Source organism: Cyrtonyx montezumae, unplaced genomic scaffold (genome assembly GCF_038088225.1).
Source record: "Cyrtonyx montezumae isolate F1298 unplaced genomic scaffold, pur_monq_1.0 scaffold_10, whole genome shotgun sequence".
Lineage (NCBI taxonomy): Eukaryota > Metazoa > Chordata > Aves > Galliformes > Odontophoridae > Cyrtonyx > Cyrtonyx montezumae.
In genome coordinates this window covers 4709957-4728345 of record NW_027071826.1, presented here as the reverse complement: position 1 = coordinate 4728345, position 18389 = coordinate 4709957, and the positions used below count along the sequence as shown (strand labels likewise).

The 18389-nt window shown below is 45.3% G+C and overlaps 1 protein-coding gene across 1 annotated transcript in view; it reads left to right on the top strand.

Moving 5' to 3' along the window:
• The window catches only part of FANCM (FA complementation group M), a 52449-nt gene that overhangs the window by 14793 nt on the left and 19267 nt on the right, over nt 1-18389 (top strand). Inside the window, exons 5-13 of the mRNA XM_065748574.1 lie at nt 3440-3571; nt 3924-4056; nt 5371-5499; nt 5993-6094; nt 7387-7580; nt 8422-8628; nt 10855-11086; nt 14236-14393; nt 14948-15100. Of these exons, the coding sequence (XP_065604646.1) occupies nt 3440-3571; nt 3924-4056; nt 5371-5499; nt 5993-6094; nt 7387-7580; nt 8422-8628; nt 10855-11086; nt 14236-14393; nt 14948-15100 (1440 nt within the window). The remainder of the gene's footprint in view (nt 1-3439; nt 3572-3923; nt 4057-5370; nt 5500-5992; nt 6095-7386; nt 7581-8421; nt 8629-10854; nt 11087-14235; nt 14394-14947; nt 15101-18389) is intronic.

Genomic DNA, 18389 nt, shown 5'->3' with positions numbered 1-18389 from the left:
AGGATGCTCAGAGATTGGAGCACCCTCCCTATGTTAATAGCTGTCCTCCTTCTCTTTGCTGACATGCTGTACGTATGATCTGAGAGGTTTTACCCTTTGTACAAGGAGCTCAGTGCTCCCTGCAGCCTGTGGGAAGTGCCCTGTCCCTCTTTGTGTCCCCACGTGGGTTCTGTGCTGGTGGCATCCCTGGGCTCCTCCATTTGAAGCTGAGTTATGGTTGGCAGAGATGGTGCTCAGTTCCTTCTGGAACTTTTAGGGGCTGGTAGGGGACCACGCTTACCCCTCTCGAGCCTTTTTCAGTTTTACTCCTAAAACAAAGCAAAGAATGCTCCAGATCTTCAGCACTTTCCTGGATCTGTCAGAAGAGCCCTGTTGCCTTGACTGCAAAATCACTCCACCAGGGTGGTACAGCCATGTTCCCTCGCAGGGAAGGTGGAGTGTTAGCTTTCCATCACACCTTGTGTCCTCGTGTAGAGGTTGTGTTTGGTGTGGCATGCTGTGTGCTGGAGCTGGGAAGGTTCTTGTTCTGCCAAATCCTTTGTGTTCTTGGCAGGTTTAGTGCCCCGTGGGTAACTTCACCAGCTGCCTTTTGGGTACTGGTACTAAATCTGTCAGCTGTTTTAATTGCATTTAGCAAGCTAGAGAAAGTCATTAGTCCTAGCAAGAAATTCATTTAAACAAATGTAATGTAACATGTCAATGTTTTGGAAAGGTTTGGGAGACCTAATCCAGAAGTATTATCTTTTCAATTAAAAATAAAGGTAGGGAGACCAGATAAAAGTAATCACTGTGAGTAGTGCTTGTTTCTGTATCTCTTCTAAGTAGGTCATGTTGACTGTTCCTGTTAGCTCTGAAGCTCCAGGTGACTGGATCCTGCTGTCTTTTGTAATAGTCTTCCTTGGTTTGTTTTGCAGAAGGTGATTAAGTTGGACACTGAGCAAACAGTGCCAATTTGATTTTCTTGTGTGTTATAAACCAGGCCAGGAGAGGAAGCATAAAAAGACAAGCAATGGAAAACTAAAAAACCAGAAAGTTATACAACAACGTAGGAAATAACAAACCAGCAAGGAGAGGTTATACTCATGTGGGCTTTAAGTTTTAATTAAAGCATTACTTTCTTTTCTAAATAAACGTTTCTGTTCAGAGCCTGACCCCGTTTCCACCACTTGAGGCCTAAGCTTGATCTTAAGCATCTCCAGTGCTCTCATTGCTGAACTGCTTGTGGTTTGATGGGAGCACAATCAAGTGTGATTAATTAATGCCTTGTGCATTCAGGCTCCTGGTGCCTTTGTGTATGTGTGTATATATATGTGTGTGATTTCCAACTGTATCTTAGAAAAAAGTCATTTGATTTTTCTTATGTTCTCCTTTCTGTTGGAAATTCTTAGCATTGTAATTTCCTGTTGCTCTTGGCTTGTCAGTTCAGTGTGGAGATGCTGTGAGGATGGGAATGGCAGGTGCAACCTGCGAAACATCTCAGGGAGGATGAGCCGAATCCCTCATCCCTCTGTCATGAGAAAATGAGGAATCCCTGGGAAGGAAAGCAGAAAGCAGCCCCTTTTCCTGTTCTCATTCTCATTTTGTCACTGCAGCTCCCTGTGGGCGTAGCAGTTTAGTTGGTCTCATTAATCCATTTGCTTTAATTAGAAGGAATGGAGCGTCTGGGCTGCACACAACGCGATGTACCTGCAGTGCAGCCAACCCAAGGGTGGGTGGTGGGCACCTGGCAGGCCCAGCTCCTCAGCAGCACGCAGTGCAGAGTTCTGACTGCTTCCCGGCATGGCTCTGCTGGCTCTGACAGCTCTGGCTGTCCCTGTAAGCTGTCTTTGTCTCAACCCATGAGCTCCTGTGCTTTTCCCTCCTCAACTCTCTCCCATCACACTTGGGGGACGTGGTGCTGAGCCACTGCTGGTTTAAAGCATGCTGGTGTAAGATGTGCAGTCCCTGCCTGAAGGCTTGGGGCAGCCTGAGGTGCACTGCTGTTGGGAATTTAGGCTGTGTTTCTATTCTTTCTCAGCAGCCTTTATCTGTCCTAATCCTCTTAGCTGCCGGCTGCAGCGAGTTGTTTTTGGGGGAGATGCAGGCCTGCAGCCAGCGGTATGGAAATTCCCCGGCACGTTGTTATCTCAGTTTAGCTTCTGCTTTCACAGTCCTTCGTTCACCCTATCAAAGTTCTCTGTGCACCTCGTGTTTCCTCGGGGGATTAATAGTGCTGGAGTTGGTGGAGGTGACCACTGCCTCTCCCTGTTCTTGGGATTTACCACTTCGTGCCATGTAGGCACCGTACACGGAGCAAGAAGCTGAAGCAGCACCAACCTATGAAAACAACCAAAGCAGCACAGAGCAATTAAACTAACTGCCACTGCTTGATGGCACATGAGTAGTGTGGCTTTTAATAATATCTGTGCAACGTAATGGGCTCTAGAAACCCAGCATAGCATGACATGCATGCAGAGGATGAATGGAGCGTTGTTACTTAGGGTTCAAATATGCACCACAGTTTCAAAATGGCTTTGGTTTTCCTCTTAGGGTATTTTGTCTTTGGAAACCGAAGGCATGCTTAAATCAGCACTGTGCCAAGCCTGAAAGTGAGAACTGTTGTTATTTCTGCAGGCTGGGAGAGGCAGCACGGGGTTAGGGTTTGTTAGGCTGCGTTCTCCATGCTGCACTCGGGCTGAGCTGGGGCTGCCCCAGAGCTGGGATGTGCTGCACGTGGGTACACAGCTCTCAGGGCTGCCTCCACACAGGCTCACGGCTCTGTTGTAGTACACACAGGTGCTTTGGGTCCTGCTCGCCAAGTGGGCCAGCAGATTGTAAGTCATTCTGCAGAACGAATCTGATTACTCCAATTATGGCAGAGTTAGTGCTCCTGCAAAGCTGAGTCAATAAAATAAAGAAATCCTGACTGCGTAAGGCTGAAAAACAAGATTATGGTGAATTAGTGCAGGTCAGGCCCCCTGTTTTACCAGTGTGGAAAGTAGGTACATGTGATGTGCAAAAATAAATTGCCTGTTGGCCGAGGGAAGCAGGGCAGCATGTGTGCTGGGCCCAGCTGCCTCTGCTCATCCCTTCCTGCTCACCTCCACTCCCACCTCTGCCACACACACCTCCGGCCTGGGCTGGTCATCCTCCAGCACTGGTTTGTGCATTGTGAGAAGGTTGGTGTTGGCAGCACAGGGGAGAGCTGCAGCATGGCAGGCACCGGTCCTCAGGGGACTGCTCTGTGGTGGTTCTGCTCAGAGCCTGGAAACAATGGCTGTGTCCAGCACAGTAACAAGTAGTTTCAAAATCAGTGCCACTTGGTTTGGAAAAAATCAACATTTCAAGTCAAGTGAACGAGTGTCTTGCATCCTGTTGTACAAGAGATGTGAAAATCTACTCCAAGAGGCTAAACATCCACAATGTTCACATCTTGGATGCTTCTGTGTTCTGTTTGCAGGTGCTAGAAACGTTTGCTGGACGCCTGATCAAAATGGGGGTTTTGGCAAGGAGGGATATTCCCAGCCTCACAAAGTACCAGATAATTCTAGCGAGAGATCAGTATAGGAAAAACCCATCCCCACAAAACGTGGTAAGTGGCATCATTTATTTCACGTTGTTAAAGGAGGAAACTAGTAGCAATACTTCAGAGTTTGAGGTGTTTTGGTGTACTTTAAGCCAGATTCCCATTGGAACATTCTGTTTTTAGCTTTAGTATAAAACCTGCCTACTTGTTCCACAGATCTCCATTTTTTTTACGGGAGAGTTGAAGAGAACTGCTTTTTCTGAACTGGAATTGTTTTGACAAATTGAGTTTTACTACATGATGACCAAAGTTATGCTTACGCCTTTTCCAGCTCTTTTCCTTGTTGTGAGAACAGCAGTATGATTCCTGCTGTTTACTGTCTCCCTGATTGAGTGCTGAGTTGGTTTTATTTTCACAGGGGATGCAGCAAGGCGTAATTGAAGGAGATTTTGCACTTTGTATCAGTTTATATCACGGTTATGAGCTGCTGCAGCAGATGGGAGTGCGGTCATTATTTATATACCTGTGTGGAATTATGGACGGATCAAAAGGTGAGCTGTCTTCAGAAGCTTCCTTCCCTTTTTTCCCCACTGCTCCTCAATTAATTTACCTCATCAGTCTCACTAGCTTTGTACAAACCAATTAATATACTGAGTGTGTTGCAGTCGTTGCTGTTTGTTTTTCCCTTGATGCTATAGGAATTGCATTAACTCAGTGTTATAGATGGATTTGGGAAAGCAAATGTGTATGTAGGACAGTAATTTTGAAAACATAAGGCAGAGCACAAACTGAATGTCCCTCCTGAAATATTACTGCCCGAGATGAAGCGTTGAACAGTTTAAACCAGGAAATGGCTTGGTAAAGCAATTCCTCCATCACTGAGCTCCCCCTGTAGCAAAAGCACTTAAAATGTACGCATGATTTAAGCACCTTTTCCAGAAGATGACAAATGCGGGTACATCACACTAGAATTTCTATCCCAGATGTGCAAGATCTCACAGAGAGGGTTTCTTTTGAATGCTGCTTCTGGGAGCTGAAGGTTTCAGCTGTGCAGAATACCCCTGGGGTCTTCAGCTTCGTTCTGTTCTGCACACATGTCATTTGGCCATGTAACTTGGGGTGGCTTAGACTGAGTACTTGGCCCAGTGCACTGCTTGATGAAAACAGCACTGCTTTGTCCAGCATCTGAGCCAAAAGTATGCAGCATCACATACAGTAGAGTGTCTATAGAATGAATTTACAGTGTGTGTGCTGATTTATTTTCCTGTGAGTTTTCTGACCTTGTTACAGTTGGTTTCAGATCGTTGTTCTCTGATGATATGGAGTTCTTGAGAACATTTCTTGTGTTTCCTCGATTCTCAGACCCTTTTAATTCATGTCTGCTGTTGAAATGTGACAGAGGGAAAGTATTTCTGTATCTAGCTTTTCTGTTCCAGTTCTGTTGCATTCAGTTTCTGATTTGAGTGGGAAAACATTCTTTTCTGCATTGTCAGAAAATCAGTCAAGGCACTTGTTAGTTTGTTAGCTTGAGCTTTCCAACTCGGTTTCTTGTTGTTTGCTGTTTTTAAGCAACTGGCAGATTTTCTGGATGGCTTTCCTACTGCTGAACGACTGAGGCAGGAGCTCTCTACCCAGAGACCCCAGGCTTCTGTTCCTACAAACAGTTTTCATCTTTAAATTCCCCAGTGGCATCTCCCATGAGAAAATACCACCTCGGAGCAGTGTTTGTTACGTTTGCTAAGCCAGCATGTGTCAGTAGTGCTTGAAAGGAGCTGGCTGCTTTTGATAAGTTGATCCTTTGGACAGCAAAAGTGAGGTTCACTCTTGGAGACTGAACACTGAGGTGTTTAACTTCTGTCACACAGGGTTGACTCGTACCAAGAATGAACTTGGTCGCAATGAGGACTTCATGAAGCTGTACCAGCAGCTGACAGACATGTTTTCAGACACGCATCAGACTTCAGCAAATGGAGATGCTTACAAGACTAGATCAGGTTGGTATTTCCCCTTGAGGGGCAGGACGTTGGATTCCTGCTCAGATGAAGCCCTGAGTATTTCTGCACAGTCCGTAGGTGCAGGAAGCCATGCATTGTGATACACCTGGCTAGTGTTCTCTATTGGAGATCATTTCCCCAGACTCCTCAGCGTGCTTCCCATCTCTCAGTGGGTTTAGCTGCCTTCTAAAGAGTTCTGTGTTTGAAGTTTTTTATTTGGTTTAAAATGAAAGGTTAGAATATTATTATCTGCACACTTTTTACATTGTGACTGAGGCAAGATAACAGCATGATTCAAAGGAATCAGGTTTAACAAGCATGCTTCTGTAAGTGGTTTGCTACAGTTTTTGTTTGGGTGAATGTAGTGAGTGTAGGCATCAGCAATTTGTGTACCTGACACTGGAGAGCTGCAACAGGAGAGCATGAACTTCACTGAATCTTCATAGCTGTGGCCGTTTCATTTGTGTCTGTAATTGCTTTATGTCGTTTTCAGAGTCTGAAAATAAAAAGGAATTTATTTACAGTCATCCAAAGTTAAAGAAATTGGAGGAAATAGTAATAGAGCACTTCAAGTCATGGAAGGCAGGATGTTCTGGTAAGTACCAACAGCTCAAAGGACAAGGAGCAAACAGTTGAAGGTGTTGATAAACAGGAACAGAAGAGCTGCTGATCTCAATTGTTGAGGTGCTTCTTTATTGTCTTGCACGTTTGTCATAGCAGAGCAGTCCCTCTTCTGTCTCAGACTTGTCCTGTAATTTCAAGGGAAAAGAGAATCTAATATTACTAAACAAGCAAATAACCCACTGAGCTGATATTATTTGTCTTTCTTACAACTTTGGAAAGCCTTGACATTGACACCCATAGGGAACAGCTTAATACAGATTATAGCTCTAATTAGCAGCAGGAGTATTTAATTCATGGGCTTTGCATACAAGTGCTGCTTCTACATACTGAATGTAATGTGTATTGTGTATAAATGTGAGCGTAGTGCCAGTCGTCAGTGATTATGCCTTTTACCCATGACAGAAATACCATAACTGTTCTGATCTTTAACTTTCTGGGGAGTTGTTTGAGCAGGTGTATCTAGGAGCATTTCCTGGGAATTTGAGGTTTGTTTAAGGAGGCTGAGGAGCTCCTAATTAACAGGGACTGAGTGTACCCTCAGTCAGTTTGCAGATGACAGCAGTGTGGGAGGTGATATCAATCTGCCTGATTGCTGCCCTCCAGAGGGATGTCAGCAAGCTGGATCACTGGGATGAGGTTCAACAAGGCCAAGTGCCAGGTGCTGCACATTGGCCACAATAACCCCATGCAGTGCTGCAGGCTTGGGGATGAGTGACTGGATGACTGTGAGGAGGAAAGAGACCTGGGGGTGTTGGTTGATGCTTGGCTGAACATGAGCTGACAGTGTGCCCAGGTGGCCAAGAAGGCCAAGGGCATCCTGGTATCAGGAATAGTGCAGCCAGCAGGAGCAGGGAGGTGATCATCCCCCTGTACTCAGCTCTGGTACGGCCGCACCTCGAGTACTGTGTTCAGTTTGGGGCCCCTCACTGCGATTCAGACACTGAGGGCCCTGAACGTGTCCAGAGAAGGACAACAAAACAGAGGGGTCTGCAGCACAGGGCTGTGAGGAGCAGCTGAGGGAGCTGGGATTGCTCAGTGTGGAGAAGAGGAGGCTCAGGGGAGACCTCATTGCACTCTACAATTTTCTGAAGGAGGTTGTGATGAGGAATGGTTTGGCCCTCATCAGATCAGAGCTGTGAATGTGTAACCTGTGAGATGTGTCCTCTGATTTGTTCATTTGTTTGGTTTCTTTTGGACGGGGGGGGGGGGATTGTTTTTATATCACGTATGAAAGTATTTTTCTGTCTTTTTTTAATTGAACAGATCAAACCACATCTGGAAGTGCATCCGTGGGCACTGTGGACACCAGAGTGATGATCTTCTCATCGTTTCGGGACAGCGTGCAAGAAATTGCAGAAATGCTGTCCCGGTTCAGCCCAGTTGTCAGGGTGATGACTTTTGTTGGGCACTCCACAGGAAAGAGCTCAAAGGGCTTCACGCAAAAGGAGCAGCTTGAGGTAATGCAGTGGGAAGCATTTATAAGGGATATTCATTGCATGGGTAAAAATATGATGATTCATATGGATCGCAGGGTGATGACCGACGCTTCGGATGGCATTGGTAAATTCCTAGGTGGTTCAGTAGCTGCACACAGAGGTGGTGGGGTCTCCTTCTCTGGAGACATCCAAGACCCAACTGGACCCAACCTGTGCAACCTGGGCTGGGAGCTGCTTTGGCAGGAGGTTGGACTCTGGAGGTCCCTTCCAACCCTTACAATTCTGTGATTGCTTTCAGATTATCCAGAACTACACTCACAAAGCAGAATGTATAAATAGAAATAAGCTTACATTACGTTAAGGAACGCTGACTTCTATACATTTGAACATCTGTGGAAATACCTCAATCATAGGATCATGGAATGGCTGAGGTTGGGAGGGACTTTCAAGATCGTAGATAAATGCTTGCTTGCTTTGGGGATATTTTTTCCTCACAGATAGGAAAATAAGATATATCCTTGCGTTTTGATGCAGCGCAGTCTAAAGATTAAATGTAAAGCTGAGCAGATGCATTTTAGAAGTATGCTGCAGTTAGAATAAGGTGCTCTTCGTGTCCTTTGTTTTAGAATTGAAGGCTCACGTTGATAACATTAGTGTGTGGTATTTGATCGGGATGAAGGGATCAACAAATTTGGAAAGACTGTGTTATGGTTTTATGATTTTTTGTTATATTACTGATATTCCACTGAGTTCTGTAGGTTTAAAGCATGCATTTATTTCTTATTCAAGGTCGGGCTGAACCTAGAAAAAGCGTGGATGAGGGGCTTCCAGCCTAACCTGTTGAATCTGTACCTCCCTTCAGGTGGTAAAACGCTTTCGTGAGGGTGGCTATAACACCCTGGTGTCTACGTGTGTTGGAGAAGAAGGTTTGGATATAGGGGAAGTCGATCTCATTGTCTGCTTTGATGCCCAGAAGAGCCCGATCCGGTTGGTGCAGCGCATGGGCCGCACGGGGCGGCAGCGGCAGGGCCGCGTCGTCGTCATCCTCGCCGAGGGGCGTGAGGAAAGGGTGAGTGAGAGGTGACCTGAGGTGCAGAAAGCATGCTTTTTTGCCAAGCTAACAGAGCAGTCTGTGGAGGGGATGGGAAGGCAGCACTGGGAGCCGGGGCTGGAAGTGCCCCGCTCTGAGCTGCTGACGCCACCGCGCTCTCCGAGCAGTGCTTAGTGGCAGCAGCTTGCGTATGAGGTCTGAAGGGATCAGCTTAAGTGGAAATCTACTTTTGCTAAATTCCTGAATCTCAGCACTCAGCTCTGAGTATAATTAATCTTCTCTGAGTGCTGGCTGCCCCTTGGGAAACAAATGTACCGGGGACAGCTAAGCTGGGAGCTGGGAACTGCTTTTCATCTGTACCAGCAGCCTGACCAGGGTCAGCGCACAGCTGCATGACCACAGGCATGGGACTCCAGGTGACACAGTAGTGCTTAGGTGGGAGGAGGCCTGGCAGTCCCTGGGACAGCTCTCTTTGGTTGCAGTGTAATAGGAAGCTGCACTTTGACGTTTTCATCTTGCCACGCTACTTGAATGCCAGACGTTTGTAGGCTCTGTCACTGTTCTGGCTGCAAATGGATTTTATTCTCTGTTGAGCTTGGTTTTGTTCACTTGCTAGGTTGCTTTTCAGTTGCACCTGGTTTCATGACAGCGCAGCTTGAGGTCTGTGTAAGCTAATTGCAAAGCACAAGTTTCAGAGTCTTACTGATATTGGATTTATTCCTATCAATACTGTGCCTCTGATTTAAATTTGTCAGTAGCTGGAATTTAACTGGCCAAAAGAATTCTTTCTGAGGGGGGGAAGACTTATTTGAAGGGAGCAGAGTTTAAAATGAAGGTGAATGGTATTCATAAAGAGAGATTTTCTTATGCTGCTTATGAAGGCTGAATACTGCTGAAAGCTCCACTCTGTAATGGGATATTGAGATTGTCCCATAAGTTTCCTGTAAGCAGTTATATTTCTGCAGAGTTCTTCTGTGTTATTCAAAAACCTTGTTCAAATTTTGTTCCACAAAACAACTTTTTGTGTGCTAGGATCCCTGTGCTGCACAGGATGTCTGTGAGCAGCGTAATGAAGCTCACCATTAATGCTTCCCAGCTTTATTCAGGGCACCTCTCCTTGTGTCCCATCTCTTTGAGCCCCTGTTTCCAAGCTCAGCTGTCACAAGAGCATCACTGCTGCTCTGCCTCCAGCTGTGCTCTGGAGCAGACAGAGACTCAGAGCAATGTATTTAGGGCAAGAGATGTTCCCTGGGGACTAGTTTCATACCTCAGTTTCTCCATTCTTGTCTTGGTTTCTCTGTTGCACAATGAAAAGGAAGTGTAATTAGGAGGACACGAAGCACATATGATATTAACAAATAACTTTATGCCTTAATTTGCTTGTCCTCCTTTCATTCTGATGTAATCCACTTTACATCATCCCTGTATCTGTTGCAGTTTGCAAATTCCTCCAGGCAAGGGCTGTGCTCCTTTCATACGCTGTGCCTACTTCTCACATGGATTATGAAAAGCTGCCATGTTATGTTTCTGTTTTATTTGTTTCAAGGAGTTTTAAGACGTGTCTGCAATACTGTTCTTTGGTACCTCTTAGATTTTCACTCTGTTTGCATGTCTTGCATAGGCACCAATAGATGGCAATTCAAATTTAATTTGACTTAACGTATGTTATTATGGAAGCTTTAAAAACAAACAAAAAAAAAAGGAATAAAAAGGAGCTCTTTTGAATGTAACCATTTTCAGGTTGTCTGTACTGCTGTATGGCTTTCATCAAATCCTGTTGCTCCTCCATTGTGGTTCCCGTGGTGTGCAGGTGTGCTGCCAGCCCTAAATGTGTGGATCCAGAACCTGAGCACTCTGTTTTGTTGGCCTAACTGACCATCGTGCCCTCAGCACAGGGGATCTGTGGCCCTTCCATAGGGATTTGTTTTTACCTGTTTGAGAGGAAGAAAGGTGGTGATGGAACGTAACTGTAATGAAGTCCTGAAGCATGGGGAGCTCCGTACTCACACAAGGGAGAACTTCCTTGCTGTGAGAGTGGTGGAGCACTGGATCAGGCTGCTCACAGGGGCTGTGGGGTCTGCTCTGGAGATGTTCAAGACCCATCCAAGTGTGTGATCTGCTCTGGCAGGGAGTTGGGCTGAGTGGTCTCCATAGGGCCCTTCCAACCCCTGCGATACTGTGGAAGACCTCACAGGCACTCAGGTGTTCTGCTTTTCACGTGTGACTTTTCCTCTCTCTTTACAGACTTACAATCAAAGCCAGTCCAACAAAAAGAGCATCCAGAAAGCTATTTCAGGAAACAAAATGCTTCATTTTTACCAGCACAGCCCGCGGATGATTCCAGAAGGCATAAATCCACAGCTGCACAGAATGTTTATTACTGCTGAAAAATACGAACCAAGCGATTCAAGGAGGCTTTCCAGAGGGAGACCTACTTCCCTCCACCACAAATCTGCTCTCTTCTCCTGTGTCGCTGGTAAGAGGATTATGGTGTTTCCTGTAAGCACTCTGCAAGCTGCTATATCATGTTATTATCTTGCAGCATATCAAAAGTGCCTGCTCACATGAGTTCGGGTCTCTAGCAGAACTGTCCTTCTGGCAGCTGTAACCTTTTGGCTGTGTTATTCTGCTTTAATGCTGCCTTCTTTTCCTTTAACATCCTCACATCACAGTTCTGCAGTGGCTGAGGGTCAGAAACTTGAGGTACAAACAGAAGAGGCGGATGTTAAAGCCTCTGCTGGAGGCTTCTGATATGACTGTGTCAGCTGGTGAACTGACCACTGCGTGTCCAGTGGTGATTCTGTGCTGGATTTGGGTTTGAGCTGTAATATATAGCTTTGATGCTTCTATTAATGCAGGAAATAGATCTTCTGTACTGCTGGAAGTAGTGAAACAGAAGTGCTTGAAGACCAGAGAATGTCAAGGGGCAAAAAGGAGACAGCAAGGATAGGATACTTGGACCTCCAGGGGTCCCTTCCAACTTCAACTGCTCTGTAATGTTTTTTTATTTATAACTGGAGAAAATTGAGTTTTGAAAAGAGAAATGTCTCCTCAGCTGGTTCACTTACATGGCACTGGAATAAGATTACAAGATAGGATTGAAAAGCTAAATTTTACAAATACTTGGGAATCATTCACAGTCTCTTCTCTTAAGTGCTTTTAGTACTTAAAACACTGACAGTACATGCTCTGAACGAAGGAGCTCCTGAAGGACTTGAGAAACTTTGTTTTGTTATCCAAGTAGTTTGTCTTGAAGGTTAGTGGGTTTTAACACTTCTGAACACAGAATTTCTTATTATCAGGAGGTCTGAATGTAGATGAGGGGAAGCAAGCTACAAAATCACGCAGAAGTTATCCATTTCCTCTTTGGCTGCAGAACAGTTCCCCATATCAGCATCCTTCACGGCAGAAATGTGAAGAAGGATTTGTGTCAGTAAATGAGTCTGTGCATACCATCCTCAGCCTAACCTGTGAGTCTGCCTGTGCTGCAGTGCAGCCGTGGCACAGCTGTGATGCTGCTCCCCATCACAACACTCTTCCTTGCCTCTGTAAGGGGTTATGCTTACCTGGGCTTTGCACACAGCCCAGGAAAAAGCAGTTCTCATTCATCCTTCCTTGCTTGTCCCTCGTTCATCTGGTGTTCAGATTTATCAGTCTGCTCCGTTTCTTTCCCTGTGCGACAGCAATTACGCTTCATAGAAAGGAAGAGTCAGAATGCCAGCTTCAGCTCCTGCTTTCCTCCCCAGCCTGAGATGTCCACGTGCTCAGGTCAGAGGGTTGGGCACTTCCCCACGCTGTATGGAATCGTTTCTGGAGAAGGGAAGTGCTGAGCAGTGTGTAATTCAGGTGTTAATCTTTGCTCTTTGCAAGGCAAGGGGATTCTCTTTTATTCTCCTTTCTCACAGAGGCCTGTTGTGTTTTGTCTTGTGCAGAGTACGTTGTATTGCCTCAAAAACTTGTTCTGCTCTGGAACAGAAACTTAATAGCTCAGTTACTGTGCACAGAGCTTTGGAAAGCAGCTGTTACTGAATGTTGCAAGCTATTGGAGGCCTTCATGCCTATGTGACGTTGGGCAGGACAATCCCCACACGTTACTTTGGCAGATGGTATCACAGGGTCCTCTTGCTTTGTCAGAACAAGTCACCCTCTGGATCTGTAACAGGAAAATTGAAGTCATCTGTTGTTCTCACTGTTTCCTTCAATGTGTCTTCCTACAGAAGCCTGGTACACTGCTTTGATAGCCATCTTCAAGAGCAGCACGAGCAGCTCAGTTTGCCTGGGAAGTTTTCTTTTGCTGGTGTCTGCTTTTTCCCATCTATCAACTTGCTGTTTGGAAGTACCTCCTTGGTTCCTTGGCAGGCAGCTCTCTTACTTCTTGGATGTAAAGACAAGTCTGAAGCAAGGCAGAAGAAGTCCCTTTGGACTGGCCAAGGGCTTTAGGTTTCAGCTAGTGGAAGTGGAGACTCCTCCTGGCCTTTCCTTTACTCCTTGTTCAGGCAGTGATGTCTAGAGCTCCATGCTGGTTCAAGACTGAAATACTGTCCTGGTGTCTTGGTTCTGGGTAGTTACTGCTCAAGCAAACCTCACACTTAACTGTTCTTATGAATAACAGAAGGCTATGAGAGGGGTTTCTGATAAATGTTTCTTGATTTTCATTTCCTACAGGTCTCTATTCCTCCCTGAGTTGGGTCCCTGAACTGATTTTTCTCCGAATTTCATGCATCCAGGCTGAAAGCAATCACATCAACTCCATTTAACAGCATTGCTTTGGTTGTTCCTTTGCTGTTTGCACTGAGGGCTGTTAGGGGGTCAAGTGTTTTTATTGCATACAGCTGGCAAAGTGCTGAGCAGTTGCATTGAGGCTTGCTGTCAGACTGCTGCTCTAATTTGGTTTCCTCCTCATCACAGAGTCTGAGCCAAGCAACACCAGGGCCTTGTCTTCATCCAGCTGCCACACGAGCGTGTACTTGACTTTCCTCTGGCACTGATGCTCCCAGGTGCCCCATATTTCTCACTTGGTGTTACCAGTGTCAGCAGAACTAACAAGCCCTCTGTTTGCTTTGCTTCTTCCTGTGAGATTTTCATTATACTTTGGTTTCTGTCCTCTTGCTCATCTACATGTCCATAACAGTTTAAAACAGAAAAGAGATCTAGTCAAGAAATGACTAAGAAATGTTGTCATAACAGGATAATGTTGATTCAGAGAGTAACTTAAGCTACAGCACTTCCCCCCACAACTTATTTGCAGTTTGTCCATGCAATTACATTTACAAATCGCTGAGAATTATATTGACAAATTCAAGCCAGATGCTTTCCCTGTTTGCTGTACTGTCTTCAAGGCCACTGGCTGTGTGGTAAGCTGAATGAATGTCTCTGTACTTGTATCTGCCAATGTTTCTCTATAGGAGGTCTGCCCTAAAGCAGTCCGTAGATGGTACTGTAATTATAACACATGCAAATATCTGGTTTGATCATTCATTTCTGATTCTGTGTATCTGATTTTGCTCGTGGAAAATAGGAGGTATTTTCTTTTGACTGGTACTATACAAAGTGTTTGCTTTTTTTCCTCCTGTATATTGCTTTTCTTACAGGTGATATCTTCCCCTTGTTTTTCCCCCCTTCCAGGTCCAAAGGAATTGCACTGTCATGAGAATTGGTCTCTGTCACCTGAGGAATTTGAAATATGGGACAGGCTGTACAGACTTAAAGAAAATGATGGAGTAAAGGAGCCAGTACTGCCTCGCACTCGGTTTGAAACCTTAGGAAAACTGGAGGAGACATCAGTGAGTTCAGCCTCCATGTAATGGCTTTTTGATGGAAACACTGAGTAGCAAAGTTAACTGTGAGTTTGCAGGATGCCTACTTTGAGAATTTCTTTTAGGTTTTTGAAGTTAAGAGTTGAGGAATTTGATGTTTGAGATGAGTTTTTGAGGATGCATCTGTCTATTAAAAATAGGGGGAAAAAATCACCCATTATCCGGTAAGGTCTCTACTGCTTCTAGGACGTTCTAGCAGATGCCATATTCATGATGGCATTGTATCACAGTCTTTCATTCCCTTGTTTATATGACTGTACAACTGTTACTGGTAGAAAATTCAAGTTGTACAAGCCTTCTTTCACTCAGGGAAAGAAAACAGGAATTACTGTGTCACTTCACTGCTTACAACAACTTGTATTTCATGAGCAGCTCTGGCAACCCAAAGCCTGTAATGCTTTTATTTCCTACCAGGCTTCAGCATTCATGATAATTCAGATTCTGTCCTTGACAGAGAAGTAGGTGCTGGTTTTGCTGTGCAATTTCTTGACTAAAATCTCCTTGCCAATCTTAAACTGCAGAAGCCTGAAGAGGAGGCAGTGCATAAACTGTCCTTGTCTGAGTGGAGTATTTGGCAGAGCCGTCCTTTCCCTACAAGCATGGTTGACCACTCCGACCGCTGCCACCATTTCATCAGTGTTATGGACATGATAGAAGTGATGAGGCAAGAGCAGGTAAGGTGTTTACACTTGAAAACACGTGTGTGTATGTAATGCACAGTTAGGATACGTGAAACTAAGTGAGCTCTCTCACTCTATCTGATCAGATGAAATAAAAAGTGGGAGTTAGTGTGCAAAGTCACTTGAAACGTTGCTAGCACTGTTCCAGGAGGTAATGGGAATTGGAAATAGGTTTGTAACATCGTAGAATCACAGAATAGTTAAAGCTGGAGGTCCCTCTGGTCCCACTCTGCTCCAGCAGAGCTGTGAGCAGGGCATGGCCAGGAGCTTTCAGACATCTCTAAAGAGTCCTGCTGTGCCAGTGTGCTGTCACCCTCACAGCACTGAAGTGCTTCCTGATGTTCAGAGGGAATGTATTGTGCTCCAGTTCACGCCCATTGCCACTTTTCTGTGCACTGGGCACCACTGACAAGAGCCTGGCTCCATCCTCCCCGCAGGTATGTGTGGGCATTGAGGAGATCCCCCTGAGCCTCCTCTGCTCCAGGCTGAAATAAACCATGTATGTGCATGAAGGGCATCCCATAAAAACGATTTCCGTGTTTTAAGGCAAACGTGTTTTGAGGTTTTTTGTTTTCTGTCAACACTTTAATTAAAAATCTAACTGCTCCTAAGAATTAAAGGATAAAAGGAGAGTAGTTAGCAAACAAGGATGAAAACCATTTGGGAGATGTCAGTTCTGTTTGCTAACTTTTGTATATGGATTATATACCTGTACGTAGGGAAAGGCAATAATGCACATAGGTTAGTTGAGAGTACCTGACGACTTCAGCTGCTCTTAATTTGCTCTTCCAGCTCTACTCATACTGCTTTTTACTGTGTTGAAGTTTTCTAGGTCATCAGAATCTGTTGCTAAGCTGCTGGAGTTTCCTGAATAACTAATCTAATCAAGGAAGAGAATAGAGACATTGTAGTTGTGCTCCTTGCTAGGGAAGTATATTAATGGCAAGCTGTAAATAGATTTTTAGAGCTAAGATAAGCTTCTCCATCACAGAACAATGCCATCCTTAATTTCTTTCTAGGGTCTGTGTTCCTAAGCTTGGGTCAAGAACACATTGCCAGAGAGAGAGGACTTCAGGGGGGAGCTGAGGTACAGAGGGAGCTGAAGGAAGTCAGGAGACAGAGCAGTGGTTAAAAGATGCAGCATCCTTTATCTAATTGAGAACTTCCCTCCCCACCACCAAATCAGGCTTTTGAAGTTCTATGTTGCTTTAGTGAAAATGCATTGGCACCAGAAGATGCTTAGGTTCCCAAGTGCCCTCATCGTTGCCAAATGAGTTGTCAGTCTTCTCCCAAAGCTCTCCTGAAGCAGCTGCTGAAAACTGCAAGCAAAGGACGGTCCCAAACACTTCCCTTTGCAAAACTTCTGCAGGGATGTGTCTGCCCACTGTCCCTTGCAGAAATGTGACAGCCCAGCTCAGCTGCCTCTGTTGGATGGTGAGCCGAGAGGATGACCCTCCACAAGCACTGACACTGATGCCCTCAGACATAAGCAGTTGGTGGTTCGCTGTGACTACACCAGATTGTTGAGGTTTGAGAGTGACAGAGCTTCTTGTGATTTGTTCAGAAAACCAGAACGCAGCATCTTTTTAATCCTTTTGCCTTTATTGACAGTGGTTTCTCACACGAAAGCTTTGTTAATGTGTTCTGAGTTCTCTGAAGCCAGCTTTGATACCTCTGAAGGACAGTAACAGCCTTCCCAGGGCAGCATGTATCACCACTGTTCTCGAACTGTACAGTGCTTGTATATAAGAAAGTATTAATCAAAAAAAATGTAAACAGAGCAAAATCACAGAATCACAGAGCTGTAGGGGTTGGAAGGAGCCTCCAGAGAGCCAACCCCCCCTGCAAAGCAGCTCCCAGCCCAGGTTGCACAGCTCGGCATCCAGGTGGGTCCTGAACGTCTCCAGAGCAGATCCCACCATCTCTGTGCAGCTCCAGTGCTCCATCACTGCACTGTGAAAATAAAATAGACAGTGCTTTCAATTTTTGCATGCCTATGAAGGCAGCTTTGTATCAGTGAGTGTATCCTTAACCACGTTGCTGTCTGGGCTCTGTGGGTGTGAGTAGCTGTGCTGGGCAGAGCTGCAGCCCCCTGTGCCTTTTTGCCTCTGTACTGCTTAACTCTGGGAAGATTGTGAGGTTTAAAATCACGCCCTTCTGCTAGATTTGATTCAAACCTTCAAAGTTCAGAGTCCTGTTCTGTGTCACAGTGAGACCCTGGGATGCACAGTGCTTGCTCAAGGCACAGGCAGCACAGGGACGGGGCTGCACTCGGTGCCTGCTGCATTAGCTGTGCAGTGAGAGCAGCTGTGGGTACGTTGTAAGGGCTCAGCACAAGCACACAGATTGGTTGCTCTGCATTGCAGCCCTGTGTTTTCTAAGTGACGTTGACCTAAGCATTCTTGGTTAAGATTGTTTCTGCCACAGGTGGTGATTTTCACAAGTTTCACCTCACCTTAGTATGTGAGCTTTTGGAATTGTGGGATACGCTCTGATCAAGTGGTGGGGTTGGATAAAGGGATGTGACAGCAGGCTCTGGGAGGTTTACAGAAGTAAGAAAATCTACCTAAGATGTTGGTGTGGTGTGACAAGGAGTGGGTGTGATGTTTCAGCAGAGCTTCCTGAGCTTCTGCAGTTACTGTGCAGCCATGTTCCTACCACAAATGTTCCACAGCCAAATATATCATGGCTAATCTGTCTGACGTTGGCTTACGGTTCTTAATAGCTGAGGGATGAGTACAAGTCAGAGCTGCTTCCTTAAATAACCACCATAGTGAGCTTCCAACCACGGTTCTGTGAATTATTTTCTTCCTTAGGAACAAAATATAATAACTGACAAAGCTTTATTTCGTAGAATCAGGGAACTGCCAAAGTTGGAAAAGACCTCTAAGGTCATCCAGTGCAAACGTCCACCCATCACCAATAGTTCTCTCTAAACCACATCCCCCAGCACAGCATCTAAACTTCTGTTACCCCAGAAAAACCAAATGAGCTGGAAGTTTCTAATGAAGGTAATTATTTCTTGGGAAGAATCTCATTCAGAGGTCAATAACCACTTCACAGAAGCCAGCTCAGGGGTACAGAGGTGTTCCTTCTGTAATTGGACTCCTTCAATTAATGTTTCCAAGAGACCTCCAATGCACTTGTGCTTTACAAAACCTTATATTCAAGGGCTTACGTGTTTTAAATGGAGGAGTGAAAGTGCCTGGAATAATTGCAGTTGTATTGCATTCGTATGCTTTTAATAGTTCAGAGAAAACGTAGGCACACGGGAAAGGAAATC